This window comes from Budorcas taxicolor, chromosome 24, assembly GCF_023091745.1.
Source record: "Budorcas taxicolor isolate Tak-1 chromosome 24, Takin1.1, whole genome shotgun sequence".
NCBI lineage: Eukaryota > Metazoa > Chordata > Mammalia > Artiodactyla > Bovidae > Budorcas > Budorcas taxicolor.
The window spans coordinates 26,185,127-26,208,210 of record NC_068933.1 but is presented as its reverse complement, the minus strand read 5'-3'; the positions used below and the strand labels follow the sequence as shown (position 1 = coordinate 26,208,210).

The 23,084-nt window shown below is 38.8% G+C and overlaps 1 protein-coding gene across 2 annotated transcripts; it reads right to left on the bottom strand.

Moving 5' to 3' along the window:
• Window positions 1–4,412: 4,412 nt before the first annotated feature.
• On the bottom strand, window positions 4,413–22,544 carry UBXN8 (UBX domain protein 8). 2 transcript variants are annotated; one of them, XM_052661450.1, is made up of 8 exons: window positions 22,451–22,544; window positions 17,292–17,414; window positions 16,426–16,496; window positions 14,651–14,773; window positions 13,738–13,875; window positions 12,025–12,066; window positions 7,062–7,136; window positions 4,413–4,991 (listed from the first exon to the last, which is right to left on the bottom strand). In XM_052661450.1, exons 1-8 carry the CDS (start codon window positions 22,536–22,538, stop codon window positions 4,824–4,826), a joined length of 828 nt encoding a protein of 275 aa, XP_052517410.1. In that variant the 5' UTR covers window positions 22,539–22,544; the 3' UTR covers window positions 4,413–4,823. The 2 variants fall into 2 exon arrangements, with proteins under 2 accessions (XP_052517410.1, XP_052517411.1); XM_052661451.1 differs by having other exon boundaries at window positions 16,426–16,493.
• Between the last annotated feature and the right edge of the window lie 540 nt (window positions 22,545–23,084).

Below are 23,084 nucleotides of genomic sequence, written 5' to 3'. Positions count from 1 at the left end.
AGTAAAAAGTCATTCCTAAGGACAAAGGTCTTTATATTGCTGGGGACAATGCCCTGAATATTGCTTGTACTAGTTAGTTATTGCCACATAACAAATTTCCCCAAAACAGTATAGCTTAAAACAATGTATATTCTCTCTCCCACCATTTCCATGGGTCTGGAATCCCAGAGCACCTTAACTGGGTGGTTCTGGCTCAGGGTCTCTGATTAGAGACCTTCAGTCAAGTTATCAGCCAGGCCTGCAGTCTCTGGATAAAACTGAAGCTGGAGGATTCTCCCCAAGCTCGCTTACAGAGCTGTTGGTGAGAGGCTCCCGTTGTCTGACCCATGGTCATCTCCACCAGACTGCATACAGCAGTATGATTCCATCAGAGTAACTGATGAGACAAAGCCAGGGAGAGAAGCAGCTGTCCTTTGTCATCTAAGGTAAGAAGGGACACAGCATTACTCTAGTTTATTCTCCTGGGCCTGTGATCAACCCTGGTACATTGTGGGCCAGAACAGTGCCGAAGTGTGAATACCAGGACAGAGGGACCACTAGGGCCACCTGGGAGGCTGCCTCCCACAGCCTGCCCCCTCCCAAGGAATATGAAAGTCTCCACCCATTCCAGCATCAGCTCAGAGTCCAGAATCTTATCTAAATCAGGTCCAGGTGCAGATGGAGCTATGAGGATGTATGCAGCACTTAAGCACAGTTCCTCCAGTTCTGTAGGCCTGTGAACAGCAATGGTATTCCCCCTCCCTGTGCCCAGTACACATGCTTATCAGACAGGATGATTCCTGCTCAGAAAGACAGAAAATGAATAGCACACAAAAGTTACTGGTCTGTGAGTAGTTCTGAAATCCAGCTGGGCAAGTGTTAGAAATTCCTTGACTAGAATTCAGTCTTCCTGCCAGGAAATGACTTTCAAATGGCTTTTGACCTGGGCCCTCGGAGTCTTTGGCCTCATCTTCTGAGTTATCCTTTTACATGAAAGGTTTATGGGGGAGCCATTTTCTCAGCTTGCTTCCCACAAGTAGAATCTTCAGGGTCCAAAGGCCTCCCTGTATTTTCACTTCTCTTGTCTCTTTTGGTCCAAGTTGACCAGGTTCCTGCTGATGTATTTTTAAAACTTTGAATCTTCTTTGAGTCTTATTCTGAGGCATCATTTTTTATCTTTTTTCAGATCTTAACAAATGACTTTACAGTTGTAGTCTTGTGCTTTCCTAAGAGTGTTAGCTTCCATGATGGCTGAGACGGTAAAGAATCTGCCTGTAGTGCAGGAGACTTGGGTTCAATCCTTGGGTCTGGAAGATCCCCTGGATAAGGGAATGGCAACCCATCCAGGTATGACCTAAATCAAATCCCTTATGACTATACAGTGGAAGTGAGAAATAGATTTAAGGGACTAGATCTGATAGACAGAGTGCCTGATGAACTATGGATGGAGGTTCATGACACTGTGCAGGAAACGGGAATGAAAACCAACTCAAGAAAAAGAAATGCAAAAAAAGCAAAATGGCTGTCTGAGGAGGCCTTACAAATAGCTGTGAAAAGAAGAGAAGTGAAAGGCAAAGGAGAAAAGGAAAGATATACCCATTTGAATGCAGAGTTCCAAGGAATAGCAAGGAGAGATAAGAAAGCCTTCCTCAGTGATCAATGCAAAGAAATAGAGGAAAACAACAGAATGGGAAAGACTAGAGATCTCTTCAAGAAAATTAGAGATACCAAGGGAACATTTCATGCAAAGAGGGGCTCAATAAAGGACAGAAATCGTAGGGACCTAACAGAAGCAGAAGATATTAAGAAGAGGTGGCAAGAATACACAGAAGAACTATACAAAAAAGATCTTCATGACCCAGATAATCACGATGGTGTGATCACTCACCTAGAGCCAGACATCCTGGAATGTGAAGTCAAGTAGGCCTTAGGAAGCATCACTACGAACAGCTAGTGGAGGTGATGGAATTCCAGTTGAGCTATTTCAAATCCTGAAAGATGACACTGTGAAAGTGCTGCACTCAATATGCCAGCAAATTTGGAAAACTCAGCAGTGGCCACAGGACTGGAAAAGGTCAGTTTTCATTCCAATCCCAAAGAAAGGCAATGCCAAAGAATGCTCTAACTACCGCACAATTGCACTCATCTCACATGCTAGTAAAGTAATGCTCAAAATTCTCCAAGCCAGGCTTCAGCAGTACGTGAACCATCAAATTCCAGATGTTCAAGCTGGTTTTAGAAAAGGCAGAGGAACCAGAGATTAAATTGCCAACATCTGCTGGATCATGGAAAAAGCAAGAGAGTTCCAGAAAAACATCTATTTCTGCTTTATTGACTATGCCAAAGCCTTTGACTGTGTGGATCACAAGAAACTGTGGACAATTCTGAACGAGATGGGAATACCAGACCATCTGACCTGCCTCTTGAGAAACCTGTATGCAGGTCAGGAAGCAACAGTTCGAACTGGACATGGAACAACAGACTGGTTCCAAATAGGAAAAGGAGTACGTCAAGGCTGTATATTGTAACCCTGCTTGTTTAACTTCTATGCAAAGTATATCATAAAACGCTGGACTGGAAGCACAAGCTGGAATCAAGATTGCCGGGATAAATATCAATAACCTCAGATATGCAGATGACACCACCCTTATGGCAGAAAGTGAAGAAGAACTAAAGAGCCTCTTGATGAAAGTGAAAGAGGAGAGTGGAAAATGTTGGCTTAAAGCTCAACATTCAGAAAACGAGATCATGGCATCTGGTCCCATCACTTCATGGGAAATAGATGGGGAAACAGTGGACACAGTGTCAGACTTTATTTTTTGGGGCTCCAAAATCACTGCAGGTGGTGATTGCAGCCATGAAATTAAAAGACACTTGCTCTTTGGAAGGAAAGTTATGACCAACCTAGATAGCATATTAAAAAGCAGAGACATTACTTTGCCAACAAAGGTCTGTCTAATCAAGGCTATGGTTTTTCCAGTGGTCATGTATGGATGTGAGAGTTGGACTACAAAGAAAGCTGAGAGCTGAAGAATTGATGCTTTTGAACTGTGGTGTTGGAGAAGACTCTTGAGAGTCCCTTGGACTGCAAGGAGATCCAACCAGTCCATCCTAAAGGAGATCAGTCCTGGGTGTTCATTGGAGGGACTGATGTTGAAGCTGAAATTCCAATACTTTGGCCACCTGATGCGAAGAGCTGACTCATTTGAAAAGACCCTGATGCTGGGAAACATTGAGGGCAGGAGGAGTAGGGGACAACAGAGGATGAGATGGTTGGGTGGCATCACCAACTCGATGGACATGGGTTTGGGTGGACTTGGGTGTTGGTGATGGACAAGGAGGCCTGGCGTGCTGCAGTTCATGGGGTTGCAAAGAGTCAACACGACTGAGCAACTGAACTGAACTGAACCCATCCAGTATTCTTGCCTGGGAAATCACATGGACAGAAGAGCTCGGTGGGCTACAGTCCATGGGGTCGCAAAGAGTCAGACACAACTGAGCAACTAACACTTTCACACTTCCTGAGAATGTCCTTGATTTAACTTTGCTCTGAAGCCATTTTGTCTGGCCTTATTTGGGATCTTCCAAACCAGTGAACCCTGGTTCCTTTTTAAGTCCTTTCTTGAACTTCTCTTCTCACAGTTTACTATAAGCAGCAAGAAGAAACAGGCTGATGTTTTCAGTACTCTGGTTAGAAACAGATTTAGCTAGATACCTTGTTAGCTGCATTTTCCATTTCCCACATAACTGCACAAGCTCCTTCCCCTTGCTGTTGGCTTCACTTGCTTGCCACACAGGCCTCTCCATGAGGCCACCCACAGTATGACTTCTTTCTCCATTTCAGTGACCATTTGCCTATGTCAAAAGCTTTCTCTATCTCCTTTCTCCTTTCTCTATCCCCATTATCTCCTGTAATAAAACTTTATTACACAAAAGCTCTGAGTGATCAAGCCTCGTCTCTGGCCCCAGATTAAATTCTCCTCCAGGGGCCAAGAATCCTGGCGTCTTTGCGTAATACAACAACAGCCTTTCACAGGGAGCATGGGTTTGACCTCTGATTGGGGAACTAAGTTCCCACATGGCTTGGGGCATGGCCAAACAAACAAAAAAATCTATTAAAAAAAAAAGAGTGATAGCATGGGAAAGGGAGTGGCTGGAATAGACAGCCTTTAAACCATCCTTGGAGTTTGAACTTGTTATTAGTGTGAATACACCATTATAGAAGTATAAGCAGGGAAATGAAGTGCCCAGATATATTTTTTAAAACTCACCTTCACTTTGTTTTCATTGTTTTATCTTTAAAACACTGATCCACCTAGAATGTTGTAAATGTTACAGTTCAATGCAAGGCAAAATAAATCTCAAACATTAGTTAAGTAAACATGAGTACAATGTTTACTATCAAAAAGAACTCTGAAGTCTAAAAAGAGCTTTGAAACATTTTCAAAGTTTAATTTCTGGAAATACAGCAAACTAAACATTCCTACTTAGAAGACCTTAGAGAGTTTGAATGGTGAAATGTTCACTATGGCAAGGCCAATGAAAGAAACTGATAAATGACGTCAGCTGGGGAAAATACAAATTAATGAGCACCTTACTGTATACATTTCTATCTCATCCTCATTTGGTACATTGTAATATGGCACACTCCCTAATTATTATATGTAGAGAGCAATCCTTTTGTAATACTTTATGTCCATACATTTCCATGGAGATCAACATTGAAATGTTTATGGCCTTGAGCTCAATCAACATATGGCATGATTTTAATGTGAATCCTCTATTGTCCTCTAAGGTCATGGTGTAACTGATTTCATGTAAAACAGCTAGTTGGCATTTCTTAACTAGCTGCTCTGCTCTTTCTCTTCCACGTTGAGTACAGTATCCACAGTTATTCCAATGTCCTGCAGTGACCAGCCTCCCTCCACTTCCAGAGGCCTTCTGGGAAAGGAAGTAGAAAGGCTGTATAGGGATGTGCTATACCCAATCTTCATCATCCAGTCAAACAAGACCTAGAAGAGAAAAAGCTTCGTTATAAATAACTGCTCACGGTTGTGTCCCTCAGGATAGCTTATGATCTCTCATTGTTAAATCATGCCCCTAGGAGTCATGAAACAGAACTTTCATATCTTTCAAAGGAACTTTTCAGTGTTTAAAGCAAAACAGCATGCCATGAATTTTGAGATGTGAATGACCCTTGATAACTTTTTGTTTCAAAGAAGGCCTAGGGACTACTGACACCTACAGGCAGCAGAAGCATTAAACAATTAGGAAAGCTCCAATCATAGGGAACGGGGAGATTATTCACTAAAAAGGTTAAGAACAAAAGGTTAGCATTTGGGAAAAAAGTCATTTAGATTACAATGAAAGCCAATAGTCCACATCAAAATTACCCAGGAACAGTCAAAACAGACATGTCCATGGGCCAGAAACTCTGCCTTTTGATAAGAGGCCATCCCTATGAATGTACTGCATTTCCTGTCATAAAGATTCCCACTATAATTGTCCAAATTTCCACTAAAACTCCTGCTAAAGGGTGGTGTGTTGCTTTAGGAAGAAAGCTGAATGACAGAATGTTCTCAGGGGATGCTGGTATCAATTATACATATATCAACTTATATCAATAATTATACTTTATATCAAAGTGATACTTATATCAATTATAAGTAACCCTTGACTTCTACCACCATCCATGTCCCTGTTGATATTCCATGTAATAAATGTGCATTATGTCATACAATGCCATAATTTTCCAATATATGAATGAGCCTTAGTTTAACCAATGCCTACATAAGCACTTATATTATTACCTTTGATCATTTGTCATTATTTCCAAAGAATAAATTCTCATAAATCAAATTACTGGGCCAAAAGATATATTTTAAAATATATACTGATAAGTTATCCCACAAGAACAACAGTCTAAATTACATTTACATGAACAATGTGAATGTAATTTAATAAGAATCTCTGTTTTCTGCACACACTGCCCCAAACTGGGTATTCTTCTTTTTTATCTTTGACAATTTGATAGGTAGCAAATGGTATCCATTTTAATATGCACTTCTCTGATTCTAAGTGAGACCAAACATTCTTTTCATGTTTATCACTTGGTGTTTAATTTTTCAAATTTTTTTAGCTAGCAAATTTTTTTAGCTCTACTACTTTATAAATATTTATTAAAGTGTTGTTGTTTGGTTGCTAAGTCATGTCCGACTCTTGCAACCCCACGGACCCCCACCAAGCTCCTCTGTCCATGGGATTTCCCAGGCAAGTTTTTTTTCTCTAGCTAGCATAATCATTACTTTATAAATAATTATTAAATTGTTGCTGCCAAATTTTTAACTTGATGAGCTTTATAGAATTTAAAATTTTTATGTAGTCTAACCTACTAGTATTTCCTATTATAGTTTATAGCAGTCTAGACATAGAAGGTTAAATGCAGCAATAAGGAGAAATTTATTTAGATAATTACTTAGATTTTTAATGCATGCATAATGATAAATTCAAATGTACTTAAAATCAGAAATACACCAACATATTAGTAATTGGCTTTGGTGTCAGATGGCAAATCAAAATTGTTTTTCACTCTAGTTTTCTATATTTTCCAAATCATTGCTAGTGAACACAATATTGTTTTTAAAAGAAAAAAAAGTCTATTAGAACAAAAAGAAACAAGCTTTAGAGAATGATCTGAAAACATAAGCAGTGGGGCTTCTTATATTAATATTATTAATACTCCATTATTAATAATATTAATAATCCATTAGGGCTAATAAGAATAGAGCTAATAATAGCTGCTTCCTAAAGATTTGAAAGCATCTTACCACTGAGCTGTGAAAATATAATTTAAAAACAAATTAAAACAAGGAAGAACTGAAAAAAATCTGAATGCAGAAATCACAATTCAAGAAGGCTCAGCATGCCTAATTCTCCAAATTTCTGTCACGTAAAGTATACATAAATCTCATTTATCTTCAGCTGATGGCAGTGCAGACAACAGACAACACATCCTCCCTGCATGGGAATAAACTATTGCCAAATTCAACACAAGTATTTCTCCAAATATGATTTTTCCTCACCTGTGAACTGCAAGACTTAAAAAACCTTCTCCTCAGGACACGCCCACTTGGACAGCGGAGAGCTACAGTCACGACCTGAGGAAAAAAGTGTTCAGATGAGAATTCCAACTACGGCTGTTTGTAATTCCAAAATCACTACTCCTGTGAAACACCTGTACCTAGTTCTAAGCACTCATGTGGGGTTTTGTAGAAATTTAGCTCTCAGAATTGTATGCCAACATTAAGGTCCAGAGAAAATTCACCTTAAACACAGAAATAATTCTTCTGAACCTGAAAAATATCTTCCCACTGCTTGAGGAAACCAGTGACAGAGTCTTCCAGAGTGGGCGCCAGAGACCCGAGGTTTCTGTCTGCCCAGACAATATCAAGACTGCAGCTGGGCTTTGAAAGAGGCCTTACCAAGCCAAGATGATCCAGAGCCACCTCAGAGTCTGCAGGCAAGACAAACACTGGACTGGAAGGAAACAAAACGTTACCCAGGCCACCCCATCACCATAGGCTGGGTACCATGTCTACCTCATGAGAACAAGAGATGAGCCTGGAGTTAGTCCTGGCTGCTGGGGGTCTTGGAGACCCCCTTTTCCTGGGAGAAGCTTTGTTCTACATATTGAGTTCCCCCACAATTTTTCCTCTGATGAAAGTGTTAAATAGCTAAAAAGAGCTTGCAACATGCTAGTAATTTAAAGAACATTCTAAAAGATAAAAGAGTGGGAAAGACCTAGAGATGACCATACTAATAAGCAAAGTAAGTCAGAAAGAGAAAGACAAATACCATATGGTATCATTTATGTGGGGAATCTAAAAACAGATGCAAATGAACTTATTTACAAAATTGAAACAGACTCACAGACATAAAAAACAAACTTAATGGTTACCAAAGTGGAGGGCTAAATTAGGGGTTTGGGATTAGTAGATACAAGCTACTATATACAAAATAGATGAACAACAAGGTCCTACTTGTATAGCACAGGGAACTATATTCAATATCCTGTAATAAACCATAATAAAAAAGAATATGTATATATGTATAACTGAATGACTGTGCTGTCCACCAGAAACTAACACAACATTGTAAATCAACTATACTTCAATTTTAAGAAAAGAAAAGATGACAAATTAGTCATTAATTCTGATATTCATTATTCACCCTCAGGAAACCCTTTCTGATGGTCCTATGGAAAGTGCTTTAACCCTTTCTTATGGGTAAGAAAGGCACACTTCCCAGACTAGAATGCTATCTTTTTCTTCTTTGTAACTTTTATGAACATTATCCTAACTGTCCTGGGAGTTTTTTGGCAGCACAGTTACAGAAATGGTGGAAATGGTTGTTTTATAGCAGCACCCACCCGCTTCAGGAAAGCCACGTTAGCAAATATTTCCATGCAAGCAGGTAGAGTGTTTTATTCACATCCAGATTGGTGCGATGTTGAGCTCTGTTACTACTTCTACTAAAGGAAAAGTTTTATAATAAAACAAAACACAAACTAACAATCACAAAAGCCAATTTTGCTTATTTGTAGAACAATAAAACCTAACTTTTACAGTGAGGTTTTGTTCAAACTTTAATGATCTACGGGGAGAATTAGGCCAAATGCTTTCAAAGAAACTAAGGTTAAAATATAGTGACTTAATGTTTACCATTGTGATTAGATAAATATTTAAGAGAAATGAACAATCACTGTTCGAAACCTAGTTACTGTTCTATTATTACAATTACTGTGAAAGGTGGGTGTGTAATTTCTCCTAAGATTACTGACAGTCTAGTGGACTGACCTATGAACAGGTCAAAGGCCTGGAACACAGTCCAAACTGTAAAGTAAATCTCTGTCCCAAACACAGATTGTTAAATGAAATCTAAATGAAAAGGGGCAGCACTAATTAAAATTTGGCTCCCCTTAAAATGAAATAAGATAGCATGCAACAATGAAAACAGTTGCTATGGTATTATGGTAATTACATGAGGATTTACAAAACTCTTTTCAAATTATCTTAAATTCTACAGTTATTGTCTTTTCAGTTTACAAGTAGAACAGTAACATGTGGTGACTATTCTGTTGTGAATTCTAGACTACTTATAACTTTCGATAGTAGTAATATGAAATACATAACAAGCACTTACTTAAATCCTAGTATAAGGCTTAAGAATGGCATTGTTTCAGATACCGCCCCCTTTCAGAAATCCGTGTCAGCCATTAGTTCACTCATCTATTAGTCTGCTCCTAAGTCCAAGCAGGCTTCCACTATGACAGGAATTTTCTCATATGGCTATTGCAAAGCCTGCAGAGCCACAGGCTACATATATAGGATACACACTCACACAGTGACAACTTCATCCTGTTCTGATAACCTTTAAGACGAATGTTAGTCCCTTCCCTGAGCAACAAAGATTTATTAAGATGTCCCTCGATTCTGTGGGTGACACCACACACTTAATGGGCCTAACTTTAATAAGAAAATAGAGAATGTCCTGAAAATGAAAATCTCCAGTATTGCTAAAGGTGAAATTATTCTTTTATATATGGATTCATGAAACAGTTGTGTGGCTTAGGGATTAAAATATATTAGTTATGATGGGCAAGCTTTATGTATGATGATAGAGCATGATTATGGATGATAGAGCAAAGCTTCGAAGTTGACAAAATATGAAATGGCACTTTGCAGAAAGCCAGAAACAAGTATGACTATGTGACTGGCAAAGACAAACATCCTAAAATCTGGGGTAACTGTGGCAGAGTGCTCACTGCCAACTCCAGGCGTGCCTTTTTAACTTGGAAAGCACTTTTTTGGGGTGATGGGATGAAGGGTAGGTAGGAAAGGCACAGTCTCCAAACTAGAATGCTTCCTTTTTCTTGTTTTTAACTTTTATCGTGATGATGACATTCCACGCCTAATGTCTACTTTCATTATTGTTAAACAGTCCAACTACAACAGAGGGGAAAGGTCAGGCAGAGACACCTGGAGGGACCAGGCTAACTGCTCAGAAACAGCTCATTAGATCAAAGAGTTGGTGACCAGGTCAAGGAGTATAAACTGGGACACCCAGAGTCATCCAGGGAGGTAAAAATAAGGGCTGATGAATGGCTAGCAGGGAATTAGGAATTCATCCTTTGAATTCTAAGAAATCTATGCACAGTAGCAACTGCACAGGTGGAAAACACCTTGCCCAGTGATGATTCTGACAGAATCAAAATCTTCCAAAATGTATTTTCTTTTCTTGATTAGTGTAGAATAGAATACACTAGACAAGTATCAAGTGGTATTAACTATACATTAGTGACATTCTTCACAAAACCTTATTATATAATTTAAAGTTGCTTATACCTGATTGATACTATGTATGTGATTCTCAGGTAACATGTAATTCTCAAGTAACAATTTTTTACCATAATTTTGTTGACTTTATTAACCAAAAATAGCAAAGAGGACCAAAAATCAGAGCAAGGCCAAAAGAGAAGCAAATAGGAGCAAGGAGAAGCAAATAGGGATAGTGTTGTTTCTAGAGTAAACAAGGGAATTAAGCCCAGAGGTCTCATGCAGCCAGAGGGCCTGGGCTCCCCCAGGAGGGACCTCAAAATCCTGCCTGTGGCTTCAGCCTCAAGTTGAGGAGATGGGATGAAACTTGACTGAGATTCATCCCAGCTCTAAAACTCCATTACTGTGACAGACACTTTAATGAGTGTAGCACAGAAGGTCATCTATCAAGTATGGGAAAAAGGCAGAAAAGAAACAAAATGGAATGACTATGAATAACTCTTAATAAAGTGGACAGCAACACCAACTGCCTCCAGGTGGAGATGTGTTGACCTTTTTAGGGTCCCAGACCTGAGATTCTGAAGAGCACCCTCCTTCTACCTGTAGTCGCAAAAAGGTACAATTTCAAAGGATTCACTGACCACCTGACGTCTGTCGTCACTGGTGACACACTGGTGTTCTGTAGGAGTAAGGTCATGTGCTTTAAAGCTGGAGAAAAATCTTAAAAGGCGTTCTCGTCAACCTGAGCTGTACTTAGTTACTCCTGTATTTTAAGTGGTTGTCACGGATACCAACCCAGAGCTTGAGGAGAGGTGAGGATGTAGGAGGGTCAGGACAGACATATCATGGGTGTGGATGTGATGGGTGTAACAGGGAGGAATTAGACCTTTCGTTTTTTTCTTAAATTGTGTTTCTCCTGGGACTGTGATTCTCCTGGGATTGATTGCACACTTCATTGTCTCTATTTCTATAAGACTTTCAGCATTTTCCTCAGTATTTTAGTATCCAAAATACTAACTTATGTGCTGCAAATGTGTTGGCAAAAATGAGACCCTCCAGCGCGTTCATGGCTGCCTCAGAAATGGTTTTCAGGGAGTGTAACAGTCGCTGAGAGTCAAGAAATGGAAAACCATCCAGCTTTCCTTTGCCTACGCCATTTCACGGCTTTAAAGATGTGCTTCTGTACATTAGAGACTAGTGAAACTGAGCTGGGCAACCGCAGGAAGGCGGCACAGATTATGGCAAAGCAGTTGGGCAGAGGACACAATGCCAAGTTGGGATTCAGTCCAACCCTGACCCCAAACAGCAAACCATCTTTCAATTCAAACACCTACAAAGTAGCTGCATCTTTCATTTTCTCCTTTTAATGGAAAAACTACAATTTGAAGTCATCTGCCTATTTTGATTCTATTTTAATAGGCAACTCATGTGATGACCTAACATTCTGGAAAAGACCACATATCCAATCTCTGCCCGATGAAGTGGGAGGGCTTTAAAACACAAGCTCAGCAGATAGCAGGCTTCCAAAACAGGGCTTGACTGAAGCATTTGATACCACCACATATTTGAAACAAGACCTAATCATGGTGCAAACACATAAACACTGTACTATTTTTTCTTTCTAAACCCAAATGTAGGTAAGATGTATTTACTTGATGTTAAAGAAAATTAAAAATACATTGATTTTCAAAGAAAAAAAAGATAAGCTTACTTCTTCAGCTGTTTCAGGAGGTTCTTCAGGAAAATCAAGAACCTAAAGAAAAGTTAAGTATTTAGTAACAGGAATGTAAATAGAAGAAGAAAAAAATAACCTCAAAGAGAAGAGTTCCTTTCAACATAGAGTTTGGACATATCTATGCTTAATGAAATCTTTTCTTTTAATATACATTTATAAAATGTTTACAATGAGAGACTCAATAAACATTTTTGGATAAGCAACTCTGTGCTAACAATACATCATAAAAACAGGATTTGAAAAAAAAAACATCTCAGATGAAAGCTGCTAATCTATACACATTTAAAGAACATTATGTTTATGCTGTTCTAAGATATTACATTAAAATGTACTACTAAAGAAACAGAGGATAAAAATTAAGTTCAGTAAAACCCCTCAATTATTTAGGTTCACACATATATGCATCAGGATGAGTACATATATATTTCTCTTTACTGGTGCCTTTTAAGGGGCTGGAAAACCACCATTCACTTTGGTTGCTTTCATGATTTATCCACATTTCCCTATTTCTGTTAATCTATTAAAACACCAGATGTACAAAGCATTTTCTCTCACTAAAACACTGTACAACAATTTCACCTTCAAGGGATGCTTTTTATTTTTTAATACCATAGATTCCATATTTTATAACATTTTATCTAACAAATATTCATTGCATTTATTAAATCATTTCTTTTTGTTTGGTATCAAAAACATATGTGATGGTCAATTAGAATTTACCATCAGCATGAGATAATCTATGCTATTAACACATAACAAAGAATCTTACAAATGTAATGAGTCCATGTAGCTCTCTAGATCTTTTTCAAATGTTAGAAACAGTTCAAAGACCCAGTTCCCACCCTCAAGCTCCATGAAGGGACCAGGAAACCTCAGACTGAGAAGCAATACATTGGAAATTACTTTTAGGGAATACACAGCTTAGCAGCTTTACCTAAGACTCAATAGAAACACACTTATTTCAACCTTAACCAGCTCCAAATTGGTCTTCTTAGGGATTAAAGATTTGAAAGAAAAGAAGGAATAATAAACCTGGACATCGCTCCAGAGTGAATGGTTGCTAACTCATTCCCTAAAAGGGGCACTGAGGACAATGATATATTCATGTTAATAACGATAGCTACTCAACTAAGCTCCAATACTTTGGCCACCTGATGTAAAGAGCCGATTCATTGGAAAAGACCCTGATGCTCGGAAAGACTGAAGGGAAAAGGAGCAGGGGGCAGCAGAAGAAAAGATGGTTGGAAGGCATCACTGACTCAATGAACATAAGTTTGAGCAAACTCTGGGAGATAGTGGAGGACAGAGGAACCTGGCATGCTGTAGTCCATGGGGTCAGAAAGAGTTAGACACAACTGAGCAACTCAACAACAAAATATATGACTTCTTGTATCTTAGCTGCCCAAAGGAATGTCTCCGTTAGTAAATATTGCATTTTTTGTTTCTACATAATTAAATTACTTCCTTAAAAAGAACTATTTACTAGATGTACTATCGTTTATCTTCCTAGATTCCTTGTAAGTTTGGCTCAGAATGCTAGTATTTAACAAGAAAAGTGATTCTTAATGAAGCTGAAGTGATTCTTAATGAAGACACCATCTGGATTCCCTCAATATACCACTTCCACCAAAAAAACAATATCCTACTGTACGCAGATACAGCTCAGTGAACAGGTATTAAGTAATGAACCTCCTTCTTCGTGGGCTGCTCAGTGGGTGGTAAAACTTTGGTTACAGGCTTAGGCAAGTTCCGTCTCTTTGCTGCTTCTCTGTTTGGTGTTTCAAAAGACGTCTGACTCTCACTATCAAGCTCCAAATCTTCATCACCCTGGTCAAAAGCAAACTCAATTCAGAAGTGAAGTCACTACAAACAGCAGTTGTATTTTATGTTGCCATCTTTCACATTACCTTTCTTACCAACCCTTGATGGTTTCATGGCATATTTACCATTATGAAATGGATACAAACATTCTGCTTCATTGTCAGAATCCTGTTTACCCCTACTGGATCATCTTCTTTATGAGATGATGAGAGGTACAGTGTAAATAGAAAGCAAAAAAAAAAGTCTTTGGGACAGAAAGCATCTTACACAAAAAAATCTGCAGCCAGTTCCTCTAAAAATGAATTTCTTTATGAATATCCTTTTTTCGCTGAAAGAAAACTTAACATTGTAAACTACCACTTGCAAATGACAAAATTCATATTCAATGCCAAAGGAAGAGAGTCAAAGGTCAATTTGGCTTCAAAAAACAGAGCTAAACAGAATGAATATAATGTGAGCTTATAATACCCAAGAGATTTGGATGCCCTCATATAAAAGATGTGATTTAGTCAACAGTTTTCTCAGACTGTCTTAAGTTAGAACTTTTCAAGGATCTAAGTTATATGCTCTTTAGACACCAAAAACCAATTAAACATTTGACATAAAAATATGATCAATAAAAACTATATATACATATAACTGATATATAAGCATTCTTAATAAAGACTCCTAAAAATAGACTGGAATAATAATTTGAAATTTTTTTAAAAATTAGTATATGTTAAAGGGAACATAAACAATAGCAGGATTAAAAAAATATGATATGAGAATATTTTCTAACCCCAAGTTTATGACCATTGCTTAACTTCCAGGTTTCACCCGTCATCTGATAAAAGCGTTCTTCCAGCTTTTTCAACTTCATTTCCTGGCTAGGTTTTAGAACATTCTCTATGTATCTGCTGACCTGTTTAAAAAAAAAAAATTAGGTGACTATACATTAACACCCCTAAGATTTTATTTACATTGTCTATAAAGTTGTAAATAAGAACCAGGTAAGAAGTGGTGTTTTAACACTAATTCAGTTTTGCCAAAAAACCTACATCCTCCACTGTTGCACTACTCTCTAAAAATCTGCATTTGTACAGAATGCAAAGAAGAACAAATTTTCTATCCTTCTGCTTGTATGGCAGTCTGCTGATACATCCTTTAGTGGGTTTTCAGTGCAACAAAAACTTACTAGGGTTGGAGATATAAGTAAGCCCAAGTGCTACCTGATATTTCAAGATCATGAAAATAACTGTTAGATGATCATCCATGGTAAATGCAACTTCTAATTAGCAAACCCAATCTTGGATAGGATGAAGCAAAAGCAGTGCTCAGAGGTAAAGTTATGGCTATAAATATCTAATTAAAAAAGAAGAAAAGATATCAAATCATTAACTTTACATCTTAAAAATCTTGAAAAAGGACAAGTTAAACACAAAGCTAGCACATGAAAGCAAATAATAAAGAAGACATAAAAACAGGGACTAGAATAGAAAAACAACAGAACCAATGAAACCAAAAAGTGGTTCTTTGAAAAAAAATTAAACCTTTAACTTGACTAAGAAAAAGAGATGACTACCAAAATCAGAAATAAATGTAGAGAAACTGAGATCCTCAGAAATTGCTGGTGGACATACAAAATGGTGTGGAAAATAGTTTGGCAGTTCCTCAAGAAGTTAATATATAGAATTACCATATGACCCAGCAATTCCATTTCTATGTATATACACCCAAAGAATTGAAAATAAGTTCTCAAATATTTGCACACAAATATTCACAGCAGCACTATCCACAGTAGTCCAAAGGTGGGGACAACCTAACTGTCCATCAGTGAACAGAAAAACAAATTTTGATCCATCCATACAGTGGAATATGACTCAGTCCTAGAAGGAATGAAGTGCTGATTTATGCTATATGGATGAACCCTGCAAAACATTAGGCATGGGAAAGAAGTCAGACACAAAAGGTCACATGTTATATGATTTCACTCGTATGAAACATTCAGACAGATCCATACAAACAGAAAGCAGACTGTTGGTTGCCAGAGGATGGAAGGAGTGAGGAATGGGGAAATAACTGTTTAATGGGTTTGGGGTTCTCTTCTGGGGTGACGAAAATGTTTTGGAACTAGACAGAGGTAGTGGCTGTACAACAGTGTGAATATTCTAAATGCCACTGAATTATGGGCTTCCCTTGGTAGCTCAGCTGATAAAGAATTTGCCTGCAATGCGGGAGACCTGGATTTGATCCCTGGGTTGGGAAGATCCCCTGGAGAAGGGGACAGATACCCACTCCAGTATTCTGGCCTGCAGAATTCCATGGATGGTATAGTCCATGGGGTCGCAAAGAGTTGGACACGACTGAGTGACTTTCACTTTCACTTCTCAATGTTTATACCTTTTAATTCTTTTAGATGGGCTAAAAGGGTGATAGGCAGTAAGGCCAGGCGTGAAGTCTGAAGGTGGCTCTCTGAAGTGAAGTGAAAGTTACTCAGTTGTGACCTAAATTTGAAATTCCCCCAGATATTTTTGTATTTTCTCTATATAATACTTTCCAAACAGTAGGCTTTACCTTTTCACCTTGTGCCTCTTGTTGTTTTTTCCTCACAAGTTTTTGCCTTTTCTCGTTCTTCTCTTCTTCTTCTAAGATATCAAAACATACAAGTGCTTTTTAATTCCCATGTATCTGTAAGTTGAATGTTATTTTCTCTGAAAATAATCTGCAGATTTTCACATTTGGGGAGAGAAAAGCTTTCAAAAAACAGATTTATTTTTCAAATAATAAAGATCAAATAGACACAGGCAGTTGAAACAAAGAAATCTGCAAGAAATTTCTTTCTGTAAGAAATGTCAATCTGTAGGAAAAGGTCTGTTCTGAAATAAAAACTTTCTGACATGTATTAATGTTGTGTGTTACAGTTTTGGTAGGGAGACCTCAAGAATAATGATGGTGGGGTTTTTTTCTGAAGGTGCCGGATAGGGTTTTAGCAGCTCTACAGAAGCCCATTCCCACACATGAGGTGTAGAATACTGTGCTCTAGCTATCTGGTCACCCTTGGACATGACGGTAAAAGCAATACACCTAGATTCTCAACATGGGGTGTGAGTGGCAACCCTTTCAGTGACTTAACCAATATTAGATTATAAGCCACTGAATGTCAAGAGAAGGGATCTCTGCTGTTGTATAGACTTTTTAAAGTTTGGGTTAGAAATGACATAGTTTCAGACGTATATACAAGAAAAAAGAACAATTTCTCATAAAAATATTGGGGTATAGCCCATTCACAATTGTTAACTAAAGCTGTAAGTATTACTCTACCATAAAATTACACAGCACAAATGAATGGTAAAATAATGCTTATTGTGCAAAAGTTCTCGAATAAAGGAAAGAAATTTCAGTAGAAAAGTATAAAAGGGTAGCATAAACAGTAAACTTACCTTTCAGATAAACTTGGGAAGGTTTAAACGAGTTAACCCATGAGCTAGTCACAGAAATAATTAATGTAAGAAGAGCAAGCAGTAGGAAAATCCGGCCACACAGCAAAATTAGATCTTTGATTCCTTATAAAGGTTAAAAAAAATTACAATTACAATTCAAAACATTTTTCTTGATACTAAGTACTAATACATTAGAAGATTATCTGTCTAGAAAAGTAGAGTAAAATTTAAGGTATGTAACTGTCTTAAGATTTTTCATATAGTCTCCTTTGGGCAACAAAATTCATGACTGTCATTACCAGAACAAGTTTTCAGAAAATGATTCTAGAACATCTTATCTCTCAGGAATATAAGTATAATCTGAGTGACTGGCTATATTATAAATATATGACTATCAATAATGCATAAATTCTGGTTTCCTTTCTGCCCAGAGAAGGAAAGAAAATAATCCACGTAATTGGGAATTAAATTGTGATAGTATCCTATTATCAGATTCTAGTTCTATTTTAAAAAAGGCACTCCCACTGAAACACCAAATTCTTCTCACAGGTAAATTATGCAACTCTGTACTTCTCTATTGCTCAATATTTACTTCATCATTTGTAAGTAAATTTACTAGATACATGTTTGCCTAGAAAAAATTAAAATTTCAGTACTTGATTTTTATTAACCAAATGAAAATTAACCAGCAAAAATGTAACAAGTACCTTCTTTGTGTAATACATTTTGCCAAATGGTAGAGAGTGTATGTATAAAGTTGGATTAAAAATGGTTTCCACCCTCCACAAATTTCTAGTTTTGTTTTGTAATTCTCAAAAGTTACCAGGCAAAAGTACAGAGGAACCATCTTACCAGTGTGATGGGGGCTGGCAGTTAGTCAAATAACTAAGAATTAACAAAGGAATCATATATACAGATTTAAATATTTTATTTTTAACTGAAAACATATATACACGCACACATACACACACATATATACACACACACACACACACACACACATACATATATCATCCTTAAAAAATAAGCAATTTAAATTTTTTTAAAGTTTTTTTGTTTTCTTTTGCATTACAGCCCCTCCAACCTTTGCCAGCATTAACTACTGATTCAGGTATTGTTCAATATGATATGTAATTAACTCTAGAGTAACTATGATCATTTCAAAAGTAATTTGATACCTAGAGTATTCATATTTAGAGAAACAAATGCTTTATGGAATTCATGTTCCATAACACTGCTTTTTGTTCTAACAAGCAAGCAATTTCAAATGGGAATACAGGAGAACTAGATTTATGTGTACACCTCTCAAGTAAGAAATTTTTTAATTAAGTTGAGCTGTTTTGTTTATACTATGCTCAAGAGCCCATATGCAGGACACTTCAAAGGATAACAAACGTGATGAATCAGCATTAAAACACTTAGCTTAAGTATAAGTAAAAATGTATCAGCACTGTACAGAGTAGGAAAAAAACGGATCATTTCTCAATATGTCCAAAAATATAGCACAGGTGAATGAACACGTCTGAATTCTCTTTGGTAATTCAATTAGCAGTTTCAGCTAAAAGTAGCAGTATCTCTAAGTCCTGGTCCAAACATAACTAGCCCTGCAGCTGTTGCACTGAGATGTATGATTTTTAAAATAGACTAAAATACTGTTACTGGATATTTGCAGAACCAGTAACAAGAAACCAAAGTAGACAACCACCAGTTCACAATTCTAGAGGAATTCTAGAGGAGAGGATTCTAGAAGAAAGGAGTTAAGTGAAAATGTATAAAACTAAGTGGAAAGGCTACCAGGAGCCCAGTTGCATTTTCTAGAATTTTTTACTTTTATTAAATTAGATATTGTGATAAATTATGGGAATACAAAAAAAGAAGAGGGGGGGCCCTCTGTGCTCAAGAAGTATATTATCCTGTGGTCAGAGCTTATCTTGTGAACATCTCCTTCTGCAATCCTGAGTAACTACCTTCTCATTGACTAGTGACTCAAATAATAGTGCAAAGTAGATTATAGATGAGCAGAGTAATTGTGAATTCTGTAAGGTAAGGAAGCAGGTAGATTCTGAAATAAGTGTGAATTTAACATTTCTGTCTATCATTTAGATAAAGGTCTTGTTAGAGTCCAATATGGCTGGAAACTTCTAGAGAATGTCTGTAGATTTTTTAAAAGGCATTTTATTTTAATTTATTTCAAGCAACATTCTGGGTACCTGACTTCTTGGAGGTAGGGTAACGAGAGGAAATATACAAAGTTAAATTTCATCATGGTCTCTTAATTCCCTTCTTCCCTCTCTCTTTCCTTCTTATCCATTCATTGATTTATGGATGCATGCAGCAACTAGAGATTGAACACCTGCCTTCTGCAGCGAGAGTGCAAATCCTAACCAATTCCAGGGAATTCTCATAGTGGCCAATTTTAAAAGTGAGTTTAATAAGGGAGACAGACATGTAAATACATCATTAATAGGAAAAGGAGTGTGTCAAGGCTGTATATTGTCACCCTGCTTATATAACTTCTATGCAGAGTACATCATGAGAAACCCTGGACTGGAAGAAACACAAGCTGGAATCAAGATTGCCGGGATAAATATCAATAACCTCAGATATGCAGATGACACCACCCTTATGGCAGAAAGTGAAGAGGAACTAAAAAGCCTCTTGATGAAAGTGAAAGAGGAGAGTGAAAAAGTTGGCTCAACATTCAGAAAACGAAGATCATGGCATCCGGTCCCATCACTTCATGGCAAATAGATGGGGAAACAGTGGAAACAGTGTCAGACTTTATTTTTGGGGGCTCAAAATCACTGCAGATGGCGACTGCAGCCATGAAATTAAAAGACGCTTACTCCTTGGAAGGAAAGTTATGACCAACCTAGATAGCATATTCAAAAGCAGGGACATTACTTTGCCGACTAAGGTCCATCTAGTCAAGGCTATGGTTTTTCCAGTGGTCATGTATGGATGTGAGAGTTGGACTGTGAAGAAAGCTGAGTGCCGAAGAATTGATGCTTTTGAACTGTGGTGTTGGAGAAGACTCTTGAGAGTCCCTTGGACTGCAAGGAGCTCCAACCAGTCCATTCTAAAGGAGATCAGCCCTAGGATTTCTTTGGAAGGACTGATGTTAAAGCTGAAACTCCAGTACTTTGGCCACCTCATGCAAAGAGTTGAGTCACTGGAAAAGACTCTGATGTTGGGAGGGATTGGGGGCAGGAGGAGAAGGGGACGACAGAGGATGAGATGGCTGGATGGCATCACGGACTTGATGGATGTGAGTCTGAGTGAAGTCCGGGAGTCGGTGCTGGACAGGGAGGCCTGGCGTGCTGCAATTCATGGGGTTGCAAAGAGTCGGACACGACTGACTGAACTGAACTGAATATGTCCAAAGATGAACGAACTCTCCACCAGTCCACGTTTCCTTTCATTCTTCACTTTATCAATGGTACCACCAACTGCTTGAAGTTGTTCTTTGCCACATGTAGGAGTCATCCTTGAATCTCTCCTTTCCATCACCCAAATAATTAATCCATCAACAACCCTGCTGATTCTACTTGGCTAAAATCCCAAATCTATGCACATGTCACCTCCTCTGTTATCCTAGTCCAGGCCGACTGTCATCATGACTTCCCTCCTTTGGAAGCCTAACATGCCTCACTGCTTCTGCTGTAGCATCCTTGCAAAACATTCTTCACGCAGAACCCAGTGACCTCTAAAAAGCCTTAAGGAAGTCCCTTAACCTCACTATTATCTGAGTTTCTGCTACTCTAATGACAGAAAGCAAAGAGGAACTAAACAGCTTCTTGATGAGTGTGAAAGAAGAGAGTGAAAAAGCTGGCTTAAAATTCAGCATTCAAACAACTAAGATCATGGCATCCAATCCCATCACTTCATGGCAAATACATGGGGGAAAAGTGGAAACAGTGACAAATTTTATTTTCTTGGGCTCCAAAATCACTGCAGATGATGACTGCAGTCATGAAATTAAAAGACACTTGCTCCTTGGAAGAAAAGCTATGACAAACCTAGACAGTGTATTAAAAAGCAAAGACACCACCTGGCTGACAAAAGTCTGTATGGCCAAAGCTATGGTTTTTCCAGTGGTCACGTACATATGTGCGAGTTGGATCATAAAGAAGGCTGAGGACAAGACTTGATGCTTTCCAGTTGTGGTGCTGAAAAAGACTGCGGAGAGTCCCTTGGAATGCAGAGGAAGAAAACCAGTCAATCCTAAAGGAAATCAACCCTGAATGTGCATTGGAAGGACTGATGCTGAAGCTGAAGCTCCAATACTTTGGCCACCTGATGTGAAGAACTGATTCATTTGAAACGACCCTGATGCTGGGAAAGACTGAAGGCAGGAGAGAAGGTGACAGAGGATGAGACAGTTGGATGCCATCACCGACTCAGTGGACATGAGTCTGAGCAAACTCCAGGAGATAATGAAGAACAAAGAAGCCTAGTGTGCTTAAGTCCATAGGGTCGCTGTCAAAGTGTCGGACACCACTTAGCGACTGAACAACAAAAATAGGGATTATAATAGTACCCATCTTTTTGCCTTTTCATATTGATTGTAAAGCGGATTAGATGAAATAATGAACAGTATTTAGAATTTGGTGCTAAATGAATGTTACTGATACTATCTTGAGCCAATCTCCCTCTAGGTCTCCTTGATCCAGCCTCAATGGTCTTCATCCTTTTCCGCCAACGCGTCGCAATTTCTTTGTCTGGAATGTTTTCCGGCTTTTTAAAGGGTTGATCCCTTATCATTTAAATCTCGGCTTAAATTCCTCAGCAGGTTTACCTCACGTCAGTTTATTTCCTTTTGAGCATTCAACACAATTTGAAAGTCCTGTATATGTTTGTTCCTGTGCTTTCTGCCTCTGTTCCCTTACACTCAAAACTTCACCAGATCAAGGGCGACTTTTTCAGCCACCGGCAATCAACTTCCTCAATGCAACGGGAATCTTGCTTTCCCCCTACCAGACCCCTACCCGGACCCCGATCCAGACCTGGATCCGGAAGAGGGAGGCCGGCGCGGTGCAACCTGGGAGTCGTAGTCAAAGCCACCCAGAGGCATCGCGGCTGGGAAACGGAAATTCATTGCAGTGTTCACGGGGCTGTTACCCGAGTATGAGGGTCAAAATGGAAAAGCCAACACTTACCCAGATCTGGTATCCCACGCCGGAGCTCCAGACACAAGAGGGGGAGAGCAGAGAGTAGAAAAATACCAACAACCCCACGAGAAGCCATAGTGACGGGAGCCCCGCTTCCGGCGGAAGGCCCGCCCCTTCCGGCTGCGCTTCCCTGGGAAAGTGGAGTGGAGGGAGACCTTGTTAAGGGAGGAATTTGGAAAAAACAGCTAGACCCTGAAGCCGAGTCGTTGGTCAGATTGAGATGAGCCCAGGGTTTTGAACTCATAATCTGTAGCGTTAGAACAAATGCAGGACACCTCACGTCACGTGGGCGGTGAGACGGCCTCGCTGGCGCCCGCCTAGTCAAGTCCTGTCAAACGTGCTCGCTGTCAAGTCAAACGTGGGCTCTGGCGAGGCTGGCCGCACCTGGATTCCGGAGGTGAAAAAGAGTTGTCAAGAGTAAAATGAGGCGTAATAGAAAGGGTACGGGCAGTTGACGCTGTGAGGAGGCAACCTGGCGCTTTGGCCTTGTGTCGGTAGAGGGTGCTTGTGGACTTTTTGGTCGGAGCAACTGAGCGCCACTCTGCCGAAGCACCTTCTTCATCGCCTCAATGGTCTCCGGCCCATTTCGTGGTCTCTGGTTCCTGTGGAAAGACGATTCAAA

Coding starts and splice junctions, on each gene's coding strand:
- UBXN8 (XM_052661450.1), bottom strand. CDS start 22,538: ATGGCTTCTCGTGGGGTTGTTGGTATTTTTCTACTCTCTGCTCTCCCC. Junction 13,876..14,650: donor GCAATGGTCATAAACTTGGG/GTTAGAAAATAT, acceptor GCTTTTGACCAG/GGTGATGAAGATTTGGAGCT. Junction 4,992..7,061: donor TTAAGTCTTGCAGTTCACAG/GTGAGGAAAAAT, acceptor TTTCTCTTCTAG/GTCTTGTTTGACTGGATGAT.